At 42.0% G+C, this 24068-nt stretch overlaps 1 protein-coding gene and 1 pseudogene across 1 annotated transcript in view; both read left to right on the forward strand.

The window, feature by feature from the left end:
* The window catches only part of LOC127367364 (mucin-2-like), a 56659-nt gene extending 51252 nt beyond the window's left edge, over positions 1–5407 (forward strand). Inside the window, exons 3-6 of the mRNA XM_051407127.1 lie at positions 3611–3714; positions 4187–4468; positions 4541–4858; positions 4949–5407. Coding sequence (XP_051263087.1) covers positions 3611–3714; positions 4187–4468; positions 4541–4858; positions 4949–5407 — 1163 coding nt within the window. The remainder of the gene's footprint in view (positions 1–3610; positions 3715–4186; positions 4469–4540; positions 4859–4948) is intronic.
* Positions 5408–15921: 10514 nt separating this feature from the next.
* LOC127367655 (hydroxysteroid dehydrogenase-like protein 2) lies at positions 15922–24013 on the forward strand (annotated as a pseudogene).
* The last annotated feature ends 55 nt before the right edge of the window (positions 24014–24068 follow it).

Raw genomic sequence — 24068 nt, forward strand, 5'->3', positions numbered from 1 at the left:
CAGCAGTAACTCTTTCTGTTTCAGAGCGCCGTGACGGTGGTGAGGCGTCAGATTTCGGCCGGGCGCAGTATCTCTGCAGCGGCAGCTCGCTGTCTGTTCGCTTCTCGCTCATTCGACACACTGATCTGCGCCTGGCAGGTGAGTTTGATTCGTCCACCAGCTGCAGAGATTTTACACACTTGGATTGCCAGAATGAAATATAGAAGTTTAGTTTACTGACTGATTCAGTCTCATTATATAATGTCACACCAGGAGCATCAGCAAGCTTTAGCTCAAACTATAAAACGTTAAAAAGGTTCAAATGAAACCTATTAAACTCTTTACACCGGCACACTGCAGTGGGGGCGGAGCTACAGAAATCTTCATGTGCTTTAATCAGTCACATTTAATGTTTACTGAAGCTGCCAAATTAAGATTAGCGCATGGTGTTGATTCATGTTTCTAATAAATTTTCCCCACTCAGCGATACACCCGCTGAGGAACCAACTCTGGTTATTGGCAGCTCCATAGTCAGAAACGTGAAGTTAGCGAAGCCAGCGGTCATAGTTAAATGCATCCCTGGGGCCAGAGCGGGCGACATTGAATCAAATTTAAAACTGCTGGCTAAAGATAAACATAAATACAGTAAGATTGTTATCCACGTCGGCGGTAACGACACCCGTTTACACCAATCGGAGGTCACTAAGATTAATGTGGAGTCGGTGTGTAACTATGCTAAGACAATGTCGGACTCCGTAGTTTTCTCTGGACCCCTCCCCAATGTGACCAGTGATGACATGTATAGCCGCATGTCGTCATTCCACCGCTGGCTGTCGAGGTGGTGTCCAGCAAACGATGTGGGCTTCATTGATAACTGGAAGCCTTTTTGGGGAAAACCTGGTCTGATTAGGAGAGACGGCATCCATCCCACTTTGGATGGAGCGGCTCTCTTATCTAGAAATATGGCGAAGTTTATCTCTAAAACCTGACAGTCCAGAGTTAGGACCAGGAAGCAGAGCTGCTGTCTTACACACTTCTCTGCTCTTTCTTTAGAACAGTCACCCACCCAAAACCCCATAGAGACTGTGTCTGTCCCCCGACCACCAAAATTATTTAAAGAAATAAAAACAAGAGGAGTTCAACATAAAAACCTAATAAAAATTAAAACCAACTCCTCAGTAGCACAAAATAAGAGAATGAAATGTGGACTGTTAAATATCAGGTCTCTGTCCTCTAAAGCTGTTTTAGTGAATGAATTAATATCAGATTATGATATTGATTTACTTTGTCTTACTGAGACCTGGTTGTCCCACGAGGAGTATGTTAGCCTAAATGAATCCACCCCCCCAGTCATATTAATACTCTCATTCCTCGAGGCACTGGCCGAGGAGGTGGAGTAGCAGCCATATATGATTCGAGTGTTTTAATGGACCCTAAACCTAAACTAAATTATAATTCATTTGAAAGCCTTGTTCTTAGTCTTTCTCACCCAAACTGGAAAACACTGCAGCCAGTTCTATTTGTTATAGTGTACCGCGCTCCTGGACCGTACTCTGATTTTATATCTGAATTTTCAGAGTTTCTATCAAGTTTAGTCCTTAAATCAGATAAAGTAATTATTGTAGGTGATTTTAATATTCATGTGGATGTTAACAATGACAGCCTTAGTAATGCATTTATATCATTAATAGACTCAATTGGCTTCTGTCAGAGTGTAAATAAACCAACTCATTGTTTTAATCACACTCTTGACCTTGTTCTATCATATGGCATTGATATTGAACATTTAATAGTCTTCCCACATAATCCTTTCCTATCTGACCATTATTTAATAACTTTTGAATTCATACTATTAGATTATAAGCCATTAGGCAAAACTTCTGTCGTGGAAATTCTTCCCAAAGTTGAGAGGTGCTAAGTCTCTGAAGAACTTTCAAGCCGGTGTGATAATCAAGTCACTTTACTTCATGCTGCATGGAGAGAAGGTCACGTCATGGATGTTCTCTCCCGACTTCCAAAATGCTCTCCCTTATATACATTTCAGTGCATCTCATTACATCACAAACAATGAAACCCCCCTGTGTGTCTTGCAAATGTTACTCCTGTAAATCCAGGTCTCTCTCACCAAATGGTCCTTTGATGTGTGACTTCCCCCTGGCTCTTCCTATCATAAACTCAACCTTTTGACCAGGGGCACATCTATTTTATTACCCCCAAATCCTGTTTCTCTCCCACACTTCCTACAGCAGATGTCTATCTGACAGTGCTGTAGCTAAATTTAAGGAGGAGATTCCTTCAGTGTTTAATTCAATGCCATGTCTGAATTTAACAGTCCTATAACGACTTTAGTCCCTCTGAAATTGATAATCTTGTCGATAGTGCTACAGGCTCACTACAATCAACATTAGACTCTATCGCTCCTATAAAAAGGAAATTATTAAAACATAGGAGACTAGCACCTTGGTATAACCACCAAACCCGCCAGTTAAAACAAATAGCTAGGAAGTCTGAAAGGAAATGGCGCTCTTCCAAATTATCAGAATATCGCTCAAATTGGCAAGATAATCTTAAAACGTATAGAAAGGCCCTCCGTAATGCCAGAGGAGCCTATTACTCAGCACTAATAGAAGAAAATAAGAATAACCCTAGGTTCCTCTTCAGCACTGTAGCCAGGCTGAAAGAGAGTCACAGCTCTATCGAGCCACATATCCCCATAAACTTAAGTAGCAATGACTTCATGAGCTTCTTCTATAATAAAATTATTACTATTAGAGAGAAAATTAATCACCAACTGCCATCAACAGTTATCAGTGGCTCTCCAAGTTCAGGGACTTTTGCTAACGTAAACTCAGATATATATTTAGACTGTTTTTCTGCTATCGATCTTCATCAGTTAACTTCAATCATTTCTTCATCGAAGCCATCAACCTGTCTATTTAACAGGCAGTGTTTCCTTGCCCTTGTCTCAAAGGTCTTGCTCATGGTGGTACTGTTGGGTCTCTGTAAATGTTATAAGGAGTTCGGTTCTTCTGTTCTGAATTGGCGCTATACAAATAAAATTGAATTAAGTTTTCTAAGACTTTTTTTTTTTTACTTCCAGTAAAAGCAGGGTCCCCAATAGAAGCCTGTCTCCATTAAAAGCTGGCTGTGGCTCCACGTTCTGACAAAACAAGTTTAACATTTATTCAGATGCTGCAAACAAGAGAGCAGATTGTAAAGTCTGTACAGTCCGTTCCTCCATTATTTATTCAGGGTCCACCCATCAGAACAAAGTGTTTCATTAAATAAATCTGAGTTGTGAATATGATGTCTGTTTGCCTTTAATCAGCTGAATATAACAATCATTGTGTTCGGTACCTTTTAGAATGACATTTTTTTATCTACAGAGGAAGCAGGTCCTCTTCCGGTGGAGTCCGCCATGTTTGTACAGTAGCCCAGAGTGGACAAAAACACTGGATCTAGAGCGACTTTCATGTTTTTCACAAGTTCTGCAACCAGTTTCTCTTCCACAGCCCGATCTCATTCCCAGGTTATCAAACGCTCTAAATCCCACACTGGTCCTTTTAGGTTAATCTTAATTAATGGGTGATGGGTTACTATCTTTTTATTTTGTCCTATCGTCTTTCCACAGACGGGAGGAGGTTGTTGACAGATGGATGTCAAGGTTCTGTTCGTAACCTCGGGCCGTGGATGCTGCTGACGCTGCCTTATACCAGCTGCCACTTGGCATTATGGGTAGGAACATTTAAAAAAATAAAAATAAAAATAAAAATAAATAGATATATAGAGATAGAGATATATATCTAGATAGAGATATATATCTCTATAGATTATATATCTATATATCTATATATAGAGATATATATATATATATATATATATATATATATATATATATATATATATATATATATATATATATATATATATATATATAGATATATATCTATATATAGATATAGATATATATATATATATCTATATATAGATATATATAGAGATAGATATATATATATATATATCTGATTTTCATTATCACCCTAAATACCAAATGTTCATAATTTCTACTCCCCTTTTTTAATTTTGATTTAGCGATAAACTGTCTGATTACTTTGCTTCTGATATAGTCTGCTTAAAGATAAGAGCTAGAATGAGTTAAATATTGACTTTTCCCCCTGGTGACGGTTGTGTTTTTTTCACTCTCCAGGTTTCAAATGGAACCTGGTTTCGTCAGCTGAGACTTCGTTACTTTGACCATCTGCTGCAGGCAAACGTAACTGGTCTGGCCACCTGTGAGAATCCTGCAACATCCCTGCAACTGATGCCACCGTTGGTGACTTGCAGAACAACAGATGTCACTGTGAAACTGCCTCTTGGAACCAGACTGAAGAGGGTAAAATCTCTGGGTAAAGATGGTGTAGTTCGGCAGGCAATCACAACAATGACTCCAGGAGCAGTGTATGTGCAGATCCCAACCCCAGCAGACTTGGTAAGGTTGGTCTAAAACATGATCCGGTTTATTAAAATGAGGCATGAGAGCTAATGACCGTATGTTTTGCAGGATTCAATCTTTGAAGTGATTTATTTAGACTCTGCTGGGAAAACATCCACGATGCTGGCAGCTTGTTCCACTGCAGCAACACAAACTAGGCGGGATCGACACCCAAGAGCTCTCCAAAACCCCAACCTGTGGGAGCTTTGGGACTTTGAGCAAGTTCTAGTGGAGCCCGTCATCCAGGAACCGACGGAGCCCAGTGGGTTCCGGAATGACGAAGTGACTGATGCTGACACAGAAATCTTTGAGTTGTGGGGATTTGATGAAATTCCTGAAGGGCCGTATACCGGAATCGACACCCCTGGCGCCCGACGACTACCACCAGTACCAGCACCACCACCACTTGCGCCCGACGACGACGACGACGACCACCACCACCACCACCACCACCACCACCACTTGCGCCCGACGAAGACCACCACCACCACCACTTGCGCCCGGCGACGACCACCACCACCCTTGCGCCCGACGACGACGACCACCACCACCACTTGCGCCCGACGACGACGACCACCACCACCACCACTTGCGCCCCCGACGACGACCACCACCACCACTTGCGCCCCGGCGACGACGACGACCACCACCAGCAGCACCACGGGCGCCCCGGCGACGACGACGACCACCACCAGCAGCACCACGGGCGCCCGGCGACGACGACCACCACCAGCAGCACTACGGGCGCCCGGCGACGACGACCACCACTACGGGCGCCCCGGCGACGACCACGACCACCACCAGCAGCACCACGGGCGCCCGGGCGACGACGACGATGGCGACCACCACCACGGGCGCCCGACGACTGCGACCACCACGGGCACTACGACGACGACCACCACCACCACCACCACGGGCGCCCCCACCACTGGCTGACACGTCTGATGCCCCGACGACGACCCCCCACGGCGACCACCACCACGGGCGCCCGACGACGGCGACCACCACCACGGGCGCCCGACGACGGCGACCACCACCACGGGCGCCCCGACGACGGCGACCACCACCACGGGCGCTCCGACCACCACCACCACCACCACGGGCGCCACGACGACAACCACCACCACGGGCGCCCCACCACTGGCTGACACGTCTGACGCCCGACCACCACCACGACGACCACCACCACCACCACGGGCGCCCGACGACGACCACCACCACCACCACCACCAGGGCGCCCGACGACGACCACCACCACCACCACGGGCGCCCCACCACTGGCTGACACGTCTGACGCCCGACCACCACCACGACGACCACCACGACCACCACCACCACCACCACGGGCGCCCAACGACGACCACCACCACGGGCGCCCCAACGACGACCACCACCACGGGCGCCCGACGACGACCACCACCACCACCACCACGGGCGCCCGACGACGACCACCACCACCACCACCACGGGCGCCCGACGACGACCACCACCACCACCACCCGGGCGCCCCGACGACGACGACCACCACCACCACCACGGGCGCCCCGACGACGACGACCACCACCACCACCACCACGGGCGCCCGACGACGACGACGACCACCACCACCACCACGGGCGCCCCGACGACGACGACCACCACCACCACGGGCGCCCCGACGACGACGACCACCACCACCACGGGCGCCCGACGACGACGACGACCACCACCACCACGGGCGCCCCGACGACGACGACGACCACCACCACGGGCGCCCGACGACCACCACCACGGGCGCCCGACCACCACCACCACGGGCGCCCCGACCACCACCACCACGGGCGCCCGACCACCACCACCACGGGCGCCCGACCACCACCACCACGGGCGCCCGACCACCACCACCACGGGCGCCCGACCACCACCACCACCACCACGGGCGCCCGACGACGACGACCACCACCACCACGGGCGCCCGACGACGACGACCACCACCACGGGCGCCCGACGACGACGACCACCACCACGGGCGCCCCGACGACGACGACCACCACCACGGGCGCCCGACGACGACGACGACGACCACCACCACGGGCGCCCCGACGACGACGACGACGACGACCACCACCACGGGCGCCCGACGACGACGACGACGACGACCACCACCACCACGGGCGCCCCGACGACCACCACCACCACGGGCGCCCCGACGACGACGACCACCACCACCACGGGCGCCCGACGACCACCACCACCACGGGCGCCCGACGACGACGACAACCACCACCACCACCACCACCACGGGCGCCCCGACGACGACCACCACCACCACCACCACCACCACGGGCGCCCCGACGACGACGACGACGACCACCACCACCACCACCACGGGCGCCCCGACGACGACGACGACCACCACCACCACGGGCGCCCCGACGACGACCACCACCACGGGCGCCCGACGACGACCACCACCACGGGCGCCCCGACGACGACCACCACCACTACCACCACCACGGGCGCCCCAACTACTACTACTACCACCACCACGACTACCACCACGCACCCGGGACACCCGGGCACCCGGGCACCCGGGACACCCGGGACACCCCGCGCACCCGGGGCACCCGGGGCACCCGGGGCACCCGGGACACCCGGGACACCCCGCGCACCCGGGGCACCCGGGACATCCGGGGGCACCCCGCGCACCCGGGGCACCCGGGACACCCGGGGCACCCCGCGCACCCGGGACACCCGGGACACGGACGCCCCGAGCGCCTACAGGGCGCCCTGCTGACTACCACCACCATGGGTGGCCCCTAGCGCCCCAGGCGTCCCGATGACGACCACCACCACGGGCGCCCCACCACTGCCTGACACGCCTGACCCACCCATTCACCCCTCACGTGTGTGTGTGTGTGTGTGTGTGTGTGTGATAATAAACCAAAGCATTACTAAATCCGTCTATTCCCTTTTTTCCTAACTTGTAAAGATTTGTTTGACTTGAGATTATTGAGATGCGCCTGTAGATTTAAATTAGAATATCATGGTAAAGTTCATTTCTTTCAGTAGTCAAATTCAAAAAGGGAAACTCGTATAGATTCATTACACACAGTGAAACATTTCAGGCCTTTATTTCTTTTAATTTTGACTATGGCTTACAGCTAACAAACCCAAAATTCAGTATCTCAGAAAATTTTAATATTAGTACTAGTTCAATATTGTTGACTCACAATGTTACACTCTAATCAGTTAATTAAGTCAACACCTGCAAAGGTTTCCTGAGCCTTTAAATGGTCTGGTTCAGTAGGTTACACAATCATGGGGAAGACTGCTGGCTTGACGGTTGTCCAGAAGACAGTCATTGCCACCCACAAGGAGGGAAAGCCACAGAAGGTCATTGCTAAAGAAGCTTGCTGTTCAGAGTGCTGTATCCAAGCATATTCATAGAAAGTTGAGTGGCAGGAAAAAGTGTGGTAGAAAAAGGTACACAAGCAGCAGGGATAACCGCAGCCTTGAGAGGATTGTGAAGCAACGACCATTCAATAATTTGGGTGAGATTCACAAGGAGTAGACTGAGGCTGAGTCAGTGCATCAACAGCCACCACACACAGATGTATCCAGGACATGGGCTACAACTGTCAGAAGCGTCTTACCTGGGCTAAGGAGAAAAAGGACTGGACTGTTGCTCAGTGGTCCAAAGTCCCCTTTTCAGATGAAAGTGAAGTTTGCATTTCATTTGGGAATCGAGGTCTTCCTCCAAAGTCTGGAGGAAGAGTGGAAAGGCACAGAATCCAAGTTGCTTTTAGTCCAGTGTGAAGTTTCCACAGTCAGTGATGATTTGGGGATCTGCTGGTGTTGGTCCCCTGTGTTTTATCAAGTCCAAAGTCAACGCAGCCAAATGTCTACCAGGACATTTTGGAGCACTTCATGCTTCCTTCTGCTGACAGGCTTTATGGAGATGCTGATTTCATTTCCCAGCAGGACTTGGCACCTGCCCACTCTGCCAAAGGTACCAATACCTGGTTTAATGACCATGGTTTTACTGTGCTTGATTGGCCAGCAATCTCACCTGACCTGAACCCCATAGAGCATCTATGGGCTATTGTCAAGAGGAAGGTGAGAGACACCAGACCCAACAATGCAGACGAACTGAAGGCCGCTATCAAAGCAACCTGGACTTCCATAACACCTCGGCAGTGCCACAGGCTGATTGCCTCCATGCCACGCTGCATTGATGCAATAATTCATGGAAGATTAGCCCCGACCAAGTATTGAGTGCATATATGAACATACTTTTGAATAAGCAGACATTTCTGTGTTAAAATGTATTGGTCTTATGAAATATTCTAATTTTCTAAGATACTGAATTTTGGGTTTGTTAGCTGTAAGCCACAATCATAAAACTTGAAAGAAATAAAGACTTGAAATATTTCACTCTGTGTGTAATGAATCTATATAATGAGTTTCACTTTTTGAATTGAATTTCTGAAATAAATGAACTTTGTCATGATATTCTAATTTATTGAAATGCACCTGTACATTCATTAATTTCTGATAATTAATCAGACATATTGTGACAGAAACTTTTATTTTATTGTGTAATCTGCTATAGTGATTTAACTCCTAGCTTTAAACTGGAAACTGGAACCCATGTTTTAGGACGTCTATCAGTAGAAAACGGCATCAACAGGATTCTCTTATTGTAAGGTAGAAAATGTCCATAATGGGCTTTTAAAAAGAACTTGAACAACATAAAACCAACTGAATAAGTTTGATATTCAGTATCTTTTGATGGTGAAGCATTTTTAAACCTTCCTGTCCAATGAGAGCGCTCCAAACTAATCTCTGCCTAAAGGAATATAAACAGTTCCCACAACATCAGGGGTTGCTCCTCTGTTTAAAGTGGATAAACGAAGTTATAATGCATTGAAATACAACTGTGTGCTTCAGAGTTGTATCTGAACGTCAGTGAATAATGGTCGAGTAAGGTCCGATCACAGACTCAAACTGCCTAGCTTAGCAATTCAGACTAATCTTTAGCTAAATGACATTATATAGAACAACCTTCCTCCTCCCATGTGCTCCGCTACATCAGGCGGATAGAAGTGATGGATGCCTCCTGAAAGATTAAGATTTAATAGGAGCCATTAATTAATAATTGTATTATATTAGGTTAGTGATGGTTCATATTTCTTGGTGAATGTGATGAGTTGGTGTTTCTGATATATTTTCATTATTTTGTCTTTGTGACTGAATGCTGAGTCACATGGATGTGAGCGGAGCCACTGAGCACCTGTCCACCTGTGAGTGTGATGAGTTTATTCACTGTGAATAATTATGAGTTCACGCTCCTTACTCTAGTTTGTATCTTATAAAATTATTAAATGCATTATTTCCTATCTAAGATCACAAATCTAAGTTCTGATCTGTGACTTCAGGTTTCACCCACGACCAGGACACATTGTGTTACTTTGTTTTTAAATGTTTGTCTCCTTCAGTTGAAAATGACCAAAGACAAGCAATCGTGACGTTGTGCCAGCCTATTTCCTGCCTAGCAACCAGGAGCCAATCGTGACTAGTGAGAGGAATCAACCAATCAGGAGCAGCAGCTCTCTGGTTGTCCTGTTTTCGTGTTGCTTCGAGCTAATTTTAATTAAATTAAACTAACATGAACTTTTAGTGGGTTTATCTGGATGTCTTAAGGGTCTGAACCACTGACGGTGTAGTATATAGTGCCGTGCACTTATACTGTCACGATGATGTTAGTGAAGTGTAGGCGGAGGGATACTAGGTTGTGATGTGTCTAGTTCCCGGGCTACCGGAGTGAGTGTAATGCAGGCAACGTGTGGGCAATAAAGCGACACTGTTGGAGTTAAAGACAAGCCTACGGATGTCCATTATGTATGTCGAGTCACCCGGCCATGAAGAACTATAACATGGTGTCAGAAGTTGGTCCAGTTCGTCAGTTTGCCGAAGTCGAAAAACACCAGAGTTTTGCTAGCTAAAAGTTGTGCTAGTGGTAGCGTCCCTAAAAAAGTAGACGCACGGAGACCTGCAACGACAGGAGACGGTATGATGGAGCAGTTCAAACTACCATCGCCACTGGTGTTGACAGGCAACTTGGGAGAAAACTGGAGAAGATGGGAACAGCGCTTCCAAATCTACATGACCGCGAGTGGTGCAGAGGGTAAGGATGAAAAGATCAAAGTTTCCATCTTACTGCACGCACTAGGAGAGGAGGCTCTCGAAGTGTATAACAAACTTAACCTTCCAGAAGAAAAGACTGTGAAAGATGTTCTCACAGCTTTTGAAGCATATTGTCTGCCCAAGAAGAATACAGTGTTTGAAAGGCACCAATTTTGGGCGCACCCTATGACAGCCTCTGTCTCCATTGATAAATATGTGACGGAGCTCAGACAAAAAAGTAAGGACTGTGAATTTGGCGCCTCGGAAAACGACATGATCAGAGACAAGATTGTGTTCAGTATGAATGACCAGCGTCTTAAAGAGAGACTTTTAAGAGAGCCAAATCTTACATTAGAAAAGGCCATAGACACTTGCCGTGCTGCTGAGATCGCCAGAGCTCAAATAGAAGCAATGAGCGCAGCCACTCAAGAGAGATCTGTACATACAGTGCATAAGAAAAAACAGGACAGTCAACCACGCAATAAAGGACCAAAGCAACCTTTTCAACACACACAAAGCAGTGGACATGTAAACACATGCAGAAAATGTGGAAAATCACACCAGCCCAAACAATGCCCAGCATATGGAGTTTCCTGCCACAAGTGTGGTAAACAGAACCACTATGCAAAGATGTGTGGGTCAGGTAAAGCACAGCATAGAAGGACAGTGCATGATATCAGTCCAGAAATTGACACTCTGTTTATTGGAACAGTGAACATTGACCAGCTCGACTCCAGCCTTGACAAGTCCTGGTACTCTGAAGTACAGGTTGACAACATGTCCGTAAGGTTCAAATTGGATACAGGAGCAGAGGCCAATGTCCTACCACTGAGGATGTTTAAGTCCATGAAAAGGAAGGCCAGACGGGAAAGGAGAGCACACCTGCAACTACAGCCCACAAAAACAGTGCTGGTGGCTTATGGAGGGATGAGGCTGAGGCCAGAGGGGTTACTCACACTCAAGTGCTCTACACCCAAAGCTCATGCAAGTCTGCCGTTTTACATATCGAGACACTCATCCACACCTATCCTAGGGGGAGATGCTTGTGTAGACTTGCACCTGGTAAAAAGGCTGGACATCGACAAACTGGATGTGAAACATCCAACTACGAAGGAGGAGCTGATAGCTCCACACCCAACAGTCTTTGAAGGTCTGGGGGGAGTTTGCCGGAGAATATCACATCCACACAAACCCCAAGGCTACGCCAGTCATACATGGCTGCAGAAAAATACCACTGGCCATGATGGATAAACTCAGAGACACTCTTGATGACCTGTTACAAGCAGATGTGATTGCACAGGTGACGGAGCCAACACCATGGGTAACTAGCCTTGTAATCACAGAAAAGAAAGATAAGAAGAAATTGAGGGTTTGCTTGGACCCCACTGATTTAAACAAAGCAATACTAAGACAGCACTACTCCATCCGCACAACAGATGAAGTTTTGTGCAAACTTGCTGGTAAGAAGATATTCACAGTGCTGGATGAGAAGGACGGCTACTGGCAAGTAAAGCTTGACAAGGAGTCATCGCTGCTGTGCACATTTAACACACCGTGGGGAAGATATAGGTTCAAACGTTTGCCGTTTGGAATCAAGTCAGCAAGCGAGGTTTTTCAGCAGCGCAATTGTGAAGCGTTCGGTGACATACAAGGAGTACACATCATAGCTGACGATATGATCATCGCGGCAGCTACAGAAAAAGAACATGATGAGATAATACAGAAAGTGATGACCAGAGCAAAAGAAGCAAATGTGAAATTCAACAAAGAGAAAATACAGTACAAGGTGAGCAGCGTCAACTACATGGGCCACGTCGTCACTTCAGAGGGTGTGAAAGCAGACGAGGCAAAAGTTAAAGCCATAGCTGAGATGCCTCCACCCACTGACAAAGCAGGACTACAGAGGATGCTAGGCATGACAAAATACCTGGCGCAGTACATCCCAGGCAAGGCCACCATAACAGCGCCGCTAAGACAGCTGCTCAGGAAGGACAATATGTGGCAGTGGCAACACGAACATGACGAAGCAGTCAAAAAACTGAAAGATGCTCTCACAAATGCTCCTGTGCTCAGATTCTTTGATCCACAGAAACAGCTCATCATACAGGCTGATACGTCTAAGGACGGCCTAGGAGCATGCCAAGTACGGCCGCCTCGGTGTGTTGGTGCGCTTTGTTTTTTCTTGCTTTGTGTGTTAATTCAGTTTTCGGCTGTGATACCCGGGGCTCTTTCACTAAAGAAGAGCTCATGAACATCAGGGGAACAACTCCAGCTGATCTCTTTCCCACTTTTCTTATTTCTTCCGTGGAATTATTGGACATTGTGGTCAAAAGTGCGCTCACCTTTGCTCACGCAGTGAAACGCAGGAGGAGAGGGAGACGTGCCGGTGCGCTTGTGCGTCTCCGCCAGCGCGGACATCGTACGCCGTTACCTGGAATATTCCTCTCCAATGTGCGCTCACTGTGCAACAAAATGGACCAACTTCAGCTACTTCTGGGGAAAAACAGTGACTTTTCTTCATCCTCTGTTTTATGCTTCACAGAGACGTGGCTGAGTGGATCGGTACCGGACTCTGCGCTGCAGCTGGCAGGCTTCCAACTCCTCAGAGCGGATCGTGACACAGAACTCTCCGGCAAAACAAAGGGTGGAGGTATCTGTTTTTATACCAAGAGTAGCTGGTGTAATGATGTGACAGTGATCCAACAGCACTGCTCTTCTACTCTGGAATCTTTCTTTATAAACTGCAAACCTTTTTACTCCCCCCGTGAGTTTGTTTCATTCATTCTGGTCGGTGTTTACATTGCACCGCAGGCCAACGTGCAGGATGCACAGCGCATACTCGCCGACCAGATACTGTATGTGGAGCAGACTAACCCGGACTCTTTAGTTATTGTCCTCGGTGACTTTAACAAAGGAAACCTCAGTCACGATCTTCCAAAATATAAACAGTTTATTAAATGCCTGACCAGAGAGAAGAATATACTGGATCATTGTTACACTACAGTCAGCGGAGCTTATCACGCCGTCCCTGCCGCACTGGGCCTCTCCGACCACGTCATGGTCCACCTGATTCCCTCATACAGGCAGAAATTAAAGCTCTGCAAACCTGTTGTGAGGACATCAAAGCAGTGGACCAGTGAAGCTGTGGAGGATCTCCAGGCGTGCTTGGACTCTACTGACTGGGATGTGTTCAGGACTGCTACTAACAGTCTGGATGAGTACACAGAGGCTGTGACGTCATATATCAGCTTCTGTGAGGACTGCTGTGTACCATCACGCACCAGGGTGAGTTACAACAACGGCAAACCCTGGTTCACAGCCAAACTCATTCAACTACGGTTGCAGAAGGAGCAAGCGTTCAGGAGTGGGGACAGGGACAAGTTTAAGGAGTCCAAGTACAAGTTTAGGAAGGCGGTGAGAGAAGCTAAACATCAGTACTCTGAGAAACTTCAACACCAGTTCTCAGCCAACGACTCTGGTTCTGTCTGGAAGGGGCTCAGACAGATAACTAACTACAAGCCCAAAACCCCTCACTCCATCAATGATCTGCGCCTGGCAAACGAGCTGAATGAGTTCTACTGCCGCTTCGACAGACAAAGGAGCAGTCCTGACACCATCCCCCGTGACACCCCTCACCGGCCCCACCTCACCAGTCCCTCCCCCCAGCCCAGCAGGAGCTGGGGCCACTTCACAGCTTCACACCTCTGTGAATCCCTCCTCCTCCACCACAGTGACGACTCTCTGCCTCCAAGAGAGGGACGTCAACAGACTCTTCAAGAGGCAGAACCACCGCAAAGCAGCCGGACCAGATTCTGTCTCTCCATCCACCCTGAAGCACTGTGCTGACCAGCTGTCTCCGGTGTTCACTGACATCTTCAACACCTCTTTGGAGATATGTCACGTGCCAGCCTGCTTCAAAGCATCGACCATCATCCCTGTACCCAAGAAAGCAAGGACCACAGGACTAAATGACTTCAGACCTGTTGCCCTCACCTCTGTGGTCATGAAGTCTTTTGAGCGCCTTGTGCTTTCCCACCTGAAAGCCATAACGGACCCACTCCTGGACCCCCTGCAGTTCGCCTACAGAGCCAACAGGTCTGTAGACGATGCAGTAAACATGGCCCTACACTTCACCCTCCAGCATCTGGACTCCCCAGGAACCTATGCCAGGATCCTGTTTGTGGACTTCAGCTCTGCGTTTAATACCATCATCCCTGCTCTGCTACAGGACAAGCTCTCCCAGCTCACTGTGCCTGACTCCACCTGCAGGTGGATCACAGACTTCCTGTCTGACAGGAAACAACACGTGAAGCTGGGTAGAAATGTCTCTGACTCCCAGACCATCAGCACCGGATCCCCTCAGGGCTGTGTTCTTTCTCCTCTACTCTTCTCCCTGTACACCAACAGCTGCACCTCCAGTCACCAGTCCATCAGGCTCCTGAAGTTTGCGGATGACACCTCCCTCATTGGGCTCATCTCTGGTGGAGATGAGTCCGCCTACAGATGGGAGATTGACCATCTGGTGACCTGGTGCAGCCAGAACAACCTGGAGCTAAATGCTCTAAAAACAGTGGAGATGGTTGTGGACTTTAGGAAGAACCCAGCCCCACCCGCCCCCATCATCCTGTGTGACTCCCCCAGTCGACTCTGTGGAGTCTTTCCGCTTCCTGGGTACCATCATCACCCAGGACCTCAAGTGGGAGCTGAACATCAGCTCCCTCACCAAGAAAGCCCAGCAGAGGATGTACTTCCTGCGACAGCTGAAGAAGTTCAACCTGCCAAAGACAATGATGGTGCACTTCTACACTGCCATCATCGAGTCCATCCTCACCTCATCCATCACCATCTGGTACGCTGCTGCCACTGCCAAGGACAAGGGCAGACTGCAGCGTATCATTCGATCAGCTGAGAAGGTGATCGGCTGCAATCTGCCATCCCTCCAGGACCTGTACGCCTCTAGGACCAGGAAGCGTGCAGGTAAGATTGTGGCTGACCCCTCCCACCCAGGTTACAATCTCTTTGAGGTACTTCCCTCTGGCAGGAGGCTGCGGTCCATCAGGACTAAAACGTCTCGCCATAAAAACAGTTTCTTCCCGTCGGCAGCTGGCCTCCTTAACAAGGCCCGGATTACCCACTGTCATTGACTCTTATACCCACCCTGTATATAAAGTATGCATTACATTAATGCTCCCACGTTCTTCTGCACAGCTTTCTATTTCTCTTCTTATCTTTATCTATTTATTTGATCCCAACTGCCAATAATCCCGTATTGATCCAGCCCTTCGTCATTAGTCTTAATGTTCTTCTTCTCGCCGTGTTACAGGAAGTTAGCCGGCCGCACGCTCTTCATCACCGGGGCAGTCGAGGGATCGGTAAGGCCATCGCTCTGAAAGCTGCCAGAGATGGAGCCAACATCATCATCGCCGCCAAGACCGCTGTGCCCCACCCCAAACTGCCGGGAACCATCTACAGCGCTGCGGAGGAGGGTGAGGAGCTAACAGACTACATGCTAACAGATTAAACCCTGTTTAATGAGACGGTGACTCTGACCCAGCATGCTCTCTGTTTCAGTGGAGGCCGCCGGGAGGGGAAAGCGTTGGCCTGCATCGTCGACATTCGCGACGAGCAGCAGATCGGAGAGGCCGTTCAGAAAGCTGTCGACAAGTTTGGAGGTACATTCACACTCTCACCTGTTCGCTACGAGTTAATATCCGCACATTTTTATCAAGATATTTATGTATGTATGTATGTATGTTTGTATGTATTTATGTATGTTTGTTTGTATGTATGTATTTATGTATGTTTGTTTGTATGTATGTATTTATGTTTGTATGTTTGTTTGTATGTATGTATTTATGTATGTATGTTTGTATGTTTGTTTGTATGTATGTATGTTTGTATGTATGTATTTATGTTTGTATGTATTTATGTTTGTATGTATGTATGTATTTATGTATGTATGTATGTATTTATGTATGTATGTATGTATGTTTGTTTGTTTGTTTGTTTGTTTGTTTGTATGTATGTATTTATGTTTCTGAATGAAATTAGTTTTTCAAATTGTTGCTCTATTAGATAAATGAGAAGTTGTTCTGGGTTTATGGCTCAGTGTATCAGTGGGTGGGAAGCTGGTGAGGGATCACGTCAGGGAGACTTCCTGCCCCAACAGTGACATCATCATCAGCTTGTTTCTGATTGGCAGGAATCGACATCCTGGTGAACAACGCCAGCGCCATCAGTCTGACAGGAACTCTGGAGACGCCCATGAAGAAGGTGGACCTGATGCTGGGAATCAACCTGAGAGGAACCTACCTGACGTAAGAGTCTGACACACTGCTAACGAGGTTAATTAACTCGGCTAACGAGTCATACTGTTAAACTAGCATGCTAATAGACTTTCATTGTTAACTAGAATGTTGTAGTTTTGTTTAACTCGTTAACGAGCGGAGTTAACGAGCGGAGTTAACGAGCGGAGTTAACGAGCGTCTGTATGTGTCAGGTCTAAGATGGTCCTCCCTCACCTGCTGAAGGGTCACAATCCTCACATCCTGAATCTGTCGCTCCCGCTCAACCTCAACCCCGTCTGGTTCAAGAACCACACAGGTAACCATAGCAACAGACCACTCAGCATCCCATCATACACCTGTGCAGTACTAACGCGTGGTTTGTTTGTTTTATTCAGCGTACACAATGGCGAAGTACGGTATGTCCATGTGCGTCCTGGGAATGGCCGAAGAGTTCAGAGGTCAAATCGCTGTCAACGCCCTCTGGCCTAAAACCGGTCAGTGGCTAAGTGTTAGCATGCTAACAGGCTCCTCATTGACCCTCCATGACGCTAACCCTGCTCTGGCCTGTGTGTTGTTACCGTAGCGATACAGACGGCAGCAATGGACATGTTGGGCGGAGACGGAATTGGGAAACAGTGTCGTACGACTGACATCATTGCGGACGCCGCCTACGCAATCCTGTCCCGATCGAAGGACTACACAGGTCACTTCCTGGTGGATGAGGACGTCCTTAAAGAGCAGGGAGTCCAAAACTTCGATCAGTACGCCGTCCAACCAGGTGAGAGCATGCTAGCTGAGCTAATGCTAACCTAGCATGTGTAGTTACAGGCTAGCTTTCCTGCACACTGTCATGTGGTAGTTATTGTGGTCTCTGATTGGTCGACAGGGCACCCCCTGCTGCCAGACTTCTTCCTGGACGACGCACCCGAGACACTGGTGAAAAAGATGGAGGAACACGGTAAATACTATAAATACAGCAAATACTATAAATACAGTAAATACATTAAATACAGCAAATACTATAAATACAGCAAATACTATAAATACAGTAAATACTATAAATACTGTAAATACTATAAATACTGTAAATACTATAAATACTGTAAATACTGTAAATACAGTAAATACTATAAATACAGCAAATACTATAAATACTGTAAATACAATAAATACTATAAATACTATAAATACTGTAAATACAGCAAATACTATAAATACAGTAAATACATTAAATACAGCAAATACTATAAATACAGCAAATACTATAAATACAGCAAATACTATAAATACAGTAAATACTATAAATACTGTAAATACTATAAATACTGTAAATACAGCAAATACTATAAATACAGCAAATACTATAAATACTGTAAATACAGTAAATACTATAAATACTATAAATACTGTAAATACAGCAAATACATTAAATACAGTAAATACATTAAATACAGCAAATACATTAAATACAGCAAATACTATAAATACAGCAAATACTATAAATACTGTAAATACATTAAATACAGCAAATACTATAAATACAGTAAATACATTAAATACTGTAAATACTATAAATACAGCAAATACTATGAATACAGCAAATACTGTAAATACAGCAAATACTATGAATACAGCAAATACTATAAATACAGTAAATACATTAAATACTGTAAATACTATAAATACAGCAAATACTATAAATACAGTAAATACTATAAATACAGTAAATACTATAAATACTGTAAATACTATAAATACAGCAAATACTGTAAATACTGTAAATACAGTAAATACTATAAATACAGCAAATACTATAAATACTGTAAATACAGTAAATACTATAAATACTATAAATACTGTAAATACAGAAAATACTATAAATACTGTAAATACTATAAATACAGCAAATACTATAAATACTGTAAATACTATAAATACTGTAAATACAGCAAATACTATAAATACTATAAATACAGCAAATACTGTAAATACTGTAAATACTATAAATACTGTAAATACTATAAATACTGTAAATACTATAAATACAGTAAATACTATAAATACTGTAAATACTATAAATACAGCAAATACTGTAAATACTGTAAATACAGTAAATACAGCAAATACAATAAATACAGCAAATACTATAAATACAGTAAATACTATAAATACTGTAAATACTATAAATACTGTAAATACAGTAAATACAGCAAATACTATAAATACAGCAAATACTATAAATACAGTAAATACTATAAATACTGTAAATACTATAAATACAGCAAATACTGTAAATACTGTAAATACAGTAAATACAGCATATACAATAAATACAGCAAATACTATAAATACAGCAAATACTATAAATACAGTAAATACTATAAATACTATAAATACTATAAATACAGCAAATACTGTAAATACTGTAAATACAGCAAATACTATAAATACAGCAAATACTGTAAATACTATAAATACTGTAAATACAGCAAATACTATAAATACTGTAAATACTATAAATACTATAAATACAGCAAATACTATAAATACTGTAAATACTATAAATACTGTAAATACAGCAAATACTATAAATACTATAAATACAGCAAATACTGTAAATACAGTAAATACTGTAAATACAGTAAATACAGCAAATACTGTAAATACAGTAAATACAGCAAATACTGTAAATACAGTAAATACTATAAATACTATAAATACTGTGAATACAGCAAATACTATAAATACTGTAAATACAGCAAATACTATAAATACTGTAAATACTATAAATACAGCAAATACTATAAATACAGTAAATACTATAAATACTGTAAATACTGTAAATACAGCAAATACTGTAAATACTGTAAATACAGTAAATACAGCAAATACTATAAATACAGTAAATACTATAAATACTGTAAATACTATAAATACAGCAAATACTGTAAATACAGCAAATACTGTAAATACTGTAAATACAGCAAATACTATAAATACAGCAAATACTATAAATACTGTAAATACAGTAAATACTATAAATACTATAAATACTGTAAATACAGCAAATACTATAAATACTGTAAATACTATAAATACAGCAAATACTATAAATACTGTAAATACTATAAATACTGTAAATACAGCAAATACTGTAAATACAGTAAATACTATAAATACTATAAATACTGTAAATACAGCAAATACTATAAATACTGTAAATACAGCAAATACTATAAATACTGTAAATATAGTAAATACTGTAAATACAGTAAATATAGTAATTACTATAAATACTATAAATACTGTAAATACTATAAATACAGTAAATATAGTAAATACTATAAATACTATAAATACTGTAAATACTATAAATACTGTAAATACAGTAAATACTGTAAATACAGTAAATACTATAAATACTGTAAATACAGCAAATACTATAAATACTGTAAATACTATAAATACAGCAAATACTATAAATACTGTAAATACTATAAATACTATAAATACAGCAAATACTATAAATACAGCAAATACTATAAATACAGCAAATACTATAAATACTATAAATACTGTAAATACAGCAAATACTATAAATACTGTAAATACAGCAAATACTATAAATACTGTAAATATAGTAAATACTGTAAATACTGTAAATATAGTAAATACTGTAATTACAGCAAATACTATAAATACAGTAAATATAGTAAGTACTGTAAATACAGCAAATACTATAAATACTATAAATACAGTAAATATAGTAAATACTGTAAATACAGCAAATACTATAAATACAGTAAATATAGTAAGTACTGTAAATACAGCAAATACTATAAATACTATAAATACAGCAAATACAGTAAATACTATAAATACTGTAAATACAGCAAATACTATAAATACTATAAATACAGCAAATACTATAAATACTGTAAATACAGTAAATACTATAAATACTATAAATACAGCAAATACTATAAATACTGTAAATATAGTAAATACTGTAAATACAGTAAATATAGTAAATACTGTAAATACAGCAAATACTATAAATACAGTAAATATAGTAAATACTGTAAATACAGCAAATACTATAAATACAGTAAATATAGTAAGTACTGTAAATACAGCAAATACTATAAATACTGTAAATACTATAAATACAGCAAATACTATAAATACAGCAAATACTATAAATACTGTAAATACTATAAATACTGTAAATACAGCAAAGACTATAAATACTGTAAATACAGCAAATACTGTAAATACAGTAAATACTATAAATACTATAAATACAGCAAATACTATAAATACTGTAAATACAGTAAATACTATAAATACTATAAATACAGCAAATACTATAAATACTGTAAATACAGCAAATACTATAAATACTATAAATACAGCAAATACTATAAATACTGTAAATATAGTAAATACTGTAAATACAGTAAATATAGTAAATACTATAAATACTGTAAATACAGTAAATACTATAAATACTATAAATACTGTAAATACAGCAAATACTATAAATACTGTAAATATAGCAAATACTGTAAATACAGTAAATATAGTAAGTACTGTAAATACAGCAAATACTATAAATACTATAAATACAGTAAATATAGTAAATACAGTAAATACAGTAAATATAGTAAATACTATAAATACAGTAAATATAGTAAATACTATAAATACAGTAAATATAGTAAATATTATAAATATAGTAAATATTATAAATACAGTAAATATAGTAAGTACTATAAATACAGTAAATATAGTAAATATTATAAATACATTAAATATAGTAAATACTATAAATACAGTAAATACTATAAATACAGTAAATATAGTAAATATTATAAATACAGTAAACATAGTAAGTACTACAAATACAGTAAATATAGTAAATATTATAAATACATTAAATATAGTAAATACTATAAATACAGTAAATATGGTAAATATTATAAATACATTAAATATTGTAAATACTATAAATACAGTAAATACTATAAATACAGTAAATAAATATAGTAAATACTATAAATACTATAAATACAGTAAATATAGTAAATACTATAAATACAGTAAATACTATAAATACAGTAAATACTATAAATACTATAAATACAGTAAATACTATAAATACAGTAAATACTATAAATATTATAAATACAGTAAATACAGTAAATACTATAAATACAGTAAATACTATAAATACAGTAAATACAGTAAATACAGTAAATATAGTAAATACTATAAATACAGTAAATATAGTAAGTACTATAAATACAGTAAATACTATAAATACTATAAATACAGTAAATACTATAAATACAGTAAATACTATAAATACTATAAATACAGTTAATATTATAAATACAGTAAATACAGTAAATACTATAAATACAGTAAATACTATAAATACAGTAAATATAGTAAATACTATAAATACAGTAAATATAGTAAGTACTATAAATACAGTAAATACTATAAATACAATAAATACAGTAAATACAATAAATACAGTAAATACTATAAATACAGTAAATACTATAAATACAGTAAATACTATAAATACTATAAATACAGTAAATACTATAAATACAGTAAATACTATAAATACTATAAATACAGTTAATATTATAAATACAGTAAATACAGTAAATACTGTAAATACAGTAAATATTATAAATACAGTAAATATTATAAATACTGTAAATACAGTAAATACAGTAAATATAGTAAATACTATAAATACTATAAATACAGTAAATATTATAAATACAGTAAATACAGTAAATATAGTAAATACTATAAATACATTAAATATTGTAAATACTATAAATACAGTAAACATAGTAAATACTATAAATACAGTAAAAATAGTAAATATTATAAATACAGTAAATATTGTAAATACTATAACTACAGTAAATATAGTAAATATTATAAATACAGTAAATATTGTAAATAGTCACTGTGGCGCCCCCTGATGTCTCATAAAGACAAACCAGTCAAATTACCTGTTTTTTTTTCTCCACGTTGCTAGGGGCGACCCCAGCCTTCAAACCACCGCCTCCCTCCAGTGGACCAATAGAAAGCACGTTTGACGCCATCAGAGGAGTCATCAACGAAGACGTCGTCAAGACAACACAGGGCATTTATCAGTTCGACCTATCAGGTAACAGTAAAGTTAGATTGTGTCCATATAAGGAGATTCTGTGGGCGTGGCAACAACATGAACGTCTTTATGTCCATATAAGGAGATCACAAAGGCGTTTGGTTCCTGGACTTGAAGAGCGGCGCCGGCAGCGCGGGCCGGGCCAGCCCGTCAAAGCCGACGTCATCATGGCGATGGACTCGAGCGACTTCAGCAAGATGTTTGCAGGTGAGCCGTCACCACGGTAACGCTGGTGTAAAACACAGCCATAGCGATGGATTTAGCGGCGTTGTTTCCGTGGTAACAGCTGTGTGTTGGCGTCCTCAGGGGAGCTGAAGCCGACGATGGCCTTCATGTCGGGAAGCTGCGGATCAAAGGCGACATGACGCTCGCCCTCAAACTGGAGAAACTGATGACCCGCATGAGCAAGGCCAAACTGTGAGACTGAAGCCCCGCCCCCAGACCCACTCAGGCCCCGCCCACCCGCTGTACATGTTGCCTTAATAAAATAATAATGAAATAATAACATTTTAATAAAACCTTAATAAAAAACTGAAAACGTTGTGGTTTCATTCAGAGAACTCTGTTTATATCTCTGATATTATTATACTGAGGACATTCAGCACACAGACCATTATTAACATTAGAATTAATGTTAATATTCATATATAAATATATATGTATATTTTTATATATATATATATATTTATATATATATCTATATATTTATATATAGATATATATAGATGTGTGTGTTGCAGCCAGTCACTCCACCATCTCTCCCTGTTGCGTGTCAACAAGTGTGAAGTGTGTATTTCAGCCTGTGTGTGTGGATCAATAAACTGTCTTATGTGTAAAAGCTGGTGTCACATTTTACACATCAAACAATAAAAACTGTTTAAGTAAAAACCCTCCTGTTTTCTTCTTCTGTGATCTCTTAGTAAAAGGGGGCATTTAATTATCA

The sequence above is a fragment of the Dicentrarchus labrax genome, unplaced genomic scaffold (genome assembly GCF_905237075.1).
Source record: "Dicentrarchus labrax unplaced genomic scaffold, dlabrax2021, whole genome shotgun sequence".
NCBI classification, from domain to species: Eukaryota; Metazoa; Chordata; class Actinopteri; family Moronidae; genus Dicentrarchus; species Dicentrarchus labrax.